The 3,204-nt window shown below is 38.6% G+C and overlaps 1 protein-coding gene across 2 annotated transcripts in view; it reads right to left on the bottom strand.

Moving 5' to 3' along the window:
* RBMS1 (RNA binding motif single stranded interacting protein 1) overlaps positions 1-3,204 on the bottom strand; it is a 213,958-nt gene that overhangs the window by 7,765 nt on the left and 202,989 nt on the right. For both annotated transcript variants that reach the window (XM_007454974.1, XM_007454975.1), the window contains exon 10: positions 131-181. In XM_007454974.1, the coding sequence (XP_007455036.1) occupies positions 131-181 (51 nt within the window). The remainder of the gene's footprint in view (positions 1-130; positions 182-3,204) is intronic.

Genomic DNA, 3,204 nt, shown 5'->3' with positions numbered 1-3,204 from the left:
CGAACCTGTGTCCCCTGCATCGGTAGGCGGACTCTCAACCACTGCGCCACCAGGGAAGCCCCAGAGAATGTTTTTTAACGTATACATAGCTTACTTATAAACTACAAAGCCATTAAGATGAAAAACTTACGGGGTGCTGTAGGATATACGGTTGCGGTTGCATCCAAGAAGGGCTTTGCACCTGGAAAAGGAAGGATTTGGGAAGAAACATTGATTTCCATTAGAGTGCTACCTATTTCTCTAGAGCTCTTTTAATCATGTTAAGATCTACAGAAGGAAAATAAGGAAACAATACTATCAATGATTAAAAAGATTAAGGCAGTTAGAGTTCTTGACAAACTGGTCACTCTGAATAGGATGAAATGATTATTTAAAACCAAGTTCCATTTGCCCACTCAAAAAGTATTTACTGAGTATCAAGCACCAAAGAGAAAAAGGAAGACACAGGTCCCACCCTCAAGAAATTTACTGTCTAAGCAAGGGAGATAAACAAGTAAACAACTCAAAGAAACAGTGAAAAGTATTACAATCAAGATATGAACGTAGGTGCTTTAGGAATACAGAGGAATGAGAATTAATTCCAGCACATCTTATTAGAAACTAATCCTTAAAGTATGTGCTTATTTAAAAAGAATAATCAAATTCAACCCCCTTTCTATACCCAGGACGTTAAATTTCAGAAATCTTGTCTGGCAGTCAACAACTTCTAGTTAGTGTGAAATATAAAAATCTGAAATCCAGATTTAGGAAATTCAACTTCAGTAACTAGATCCTGACATCTACAGTCAAAAGGGCATCTATATAGTAGACCCTCTGGATCGAGAAGTCTAAGACGTGAGAGTCAGGTTCTGTGGCAGGAAAGAAAGCATGTGTAGTCTCTGCCATCCCAGAGAAGGATTATCAGCCCGTTTCTTGATGCCCAGAGCTTTCCTGAGACTACGTGATTTCAAAATAAGTTTGCCTCTAATTCTTGAGAACAAACCCCTCCTGTATCTCATCCGCTACTGTTAACTTCAGAGGTTCTACAGAGAGGATATGGGGAAGAGTCATGGGGGAAGAATGTATTATGATTTACCTTGATAGCAGAGCCCCGATACTTGTTTTCTCTGGTTTCCTTTGCCACCTAAGGCAGACCAAAGTTAAGTGCTTCTGCCTTGTTAACATTTCAGTTATCTGGACTGCAGCCTTTCCCCAACGGGATATTGGTGGTTTCTTGCAGATGCCAATTTCTCAAATCCAATTGTATGAGCATACAGTGGTTTAGCAGAGAAAGGCTTGCTCCAACAGGAGTGCAAGGCCTTCACTGAATAAATCACGGGGAGGCGAGCAGCTCCCGTTGTATATAGACCCCAATTTGGGCCAGATGCACCCATTTTGGGTATAATTCCAGTGGTCCTAATAATCTAATAGCTTATATCATTACGGGGTTAGGAAGCCATGACATCTAATACAATTTTCTTTCTTAAGCAACAAATATGCTGCTGTCAATTTCTATTCCTCAATTTTCCCTAACTATAAAATGGGAATAATAATCTATGTTCTGTGAATTCTTTATCATTGGCTCTTTATCCTCTTTTGGATCATGAATCCTTTTGAAAACCTGATGAAGGAAATAGACCTTTTCCCCCCAACTGACTGCACACATACAAGCAACATTCTGCAAACAATTTAAGAGAATCACAGACCACTTAAAGCCCATTTGCTGACTCCATTGGGTTCCTGAACTTATAGGGTTAAGAATCAGTCTAAAAGGTAATGGCACTGAGTGCCAGGCAATTGGAATGAATTTCCACATGTATCTTAGGGAAACACAGATTGCCTAGGAGAAGAAATCAGGCCTTTGTAATGAAATGTTGTTTCCAGTTAAGTCTATCAAATCTATTAACAACCCTGGTCTCCTAGTTTTTTTCTATTCTATGAAATAATTCTGTGGCCAAAATGCTCACTGCTCTTATACTAAAGAGAGAAAAAGAGGTGGTGAGGAGAAGCATTCATAGCTGTAAATATCTATAGCTGCATACATTCAAATTAATATGCACAATCTTCCATTTGTCTGAGGATAAGCTTACTTGTCTCTATTTTTAGTGGTATACATAAAGAGGTTTCCAAGTTCAGATAGTTAAGAAAGAAGACTACTCTTCAACAACAGATATAGGAATTGTTAATTAGGGAAAATGCACTAGAGCAGATCTCATTGAATCTCATACAGGAAAGGAAAACAGAAATCTTAAGTTCAAAATCATTAAAAAGGCATTAAATGAGTGAGTGCTATGCCTAGCAAACTGAAGCACCAGCGTTAAGTAACTTAACCACCCAGAGAGATAAAAGGAAATGAGTGACGACTCAAAGAAAGGAAGTGAAAAGAACCTAGAAGCTGAGGGAGGCTACTTAACAACCTCAGTTTTAGTGCATTTAATCTCTTCTCTTTGTTATCCAGAGCTACTTTTATGCTTTTCGATCATACACGTTTATGGTATTGCTTACATTGACCAATCCATTATTTTAAAAAAGCAGAATGGATATACTCTTACCAGCCAGTTAATCTTGGATGTAAAGGATGATAATAATAATCATAGCTAACATTTACTGAGTGCTAACGATATGCCATGTACTGTGGTGAGCTCTTTACATAGATAGTCTCATTTAGTTCTTATCATAAGCCTATGAGACAGAAACTATTATTATCCCCATTTTAAAGATGAGGAAACTGAGGCTTACAGAAGTGAAATAACACAGTTATTATTGTCGTCCCCTACCCTCAGAAACCAGGGCTCCAATAACTAACTCAATTATTTTAAAAACAAGAATACACAGAAGTTTAGTTTAGTCACACAGGATCTCAACAGTCAACAAAAGTGTATTCCCATGTCTGTAACTGACTCCGTTAGAGTGCCCCTGTCAGGGCCAAGGCGGCAACCCTGTGAGAGGCACTCTGATACGGGAGGACAAGTACATGTGCACCACCATGGGGTTCATGGAGAACAGGAGCTACCCCTGCAATAAAACCAAATCAACATTACAATAAGGTGCTTAATGAGATCTTGGTTCTAAGCTGGGAGTTTAGGGTAAAGCCTCTTCACAAAATAACATAAACAGGGAGTCACCTCTCTTTTTTGACCTCAAATCTCACTGCATTGCTCATTTCATGTTACCTAACAGAGACACGTCTTTATCTATTAACATGTTTACTTGCTCTTTTGTTGG

This window comes from Lipotes vexillifer, unplaced genomic scaffold, assembly GCF_000442215.2.
Source record: "Lipotes vexillifer unplaced genomic scaffold, Lipotes_vexillifer_v1.1 scaffold293, whole genome shotgun sequence".
NCBI classification, from domain to species: Eukaryota; Metazoa; Chordata; class Mammalia; order Artiodactyla; family Lipotidae; genus Lipotes; species Lipotes vexillifer.
The sequence above is the reverse complement of the archived record's forward strand: the minus strand, read 5'-3'. Positions and strand labels throughout refer to the sequence as shown.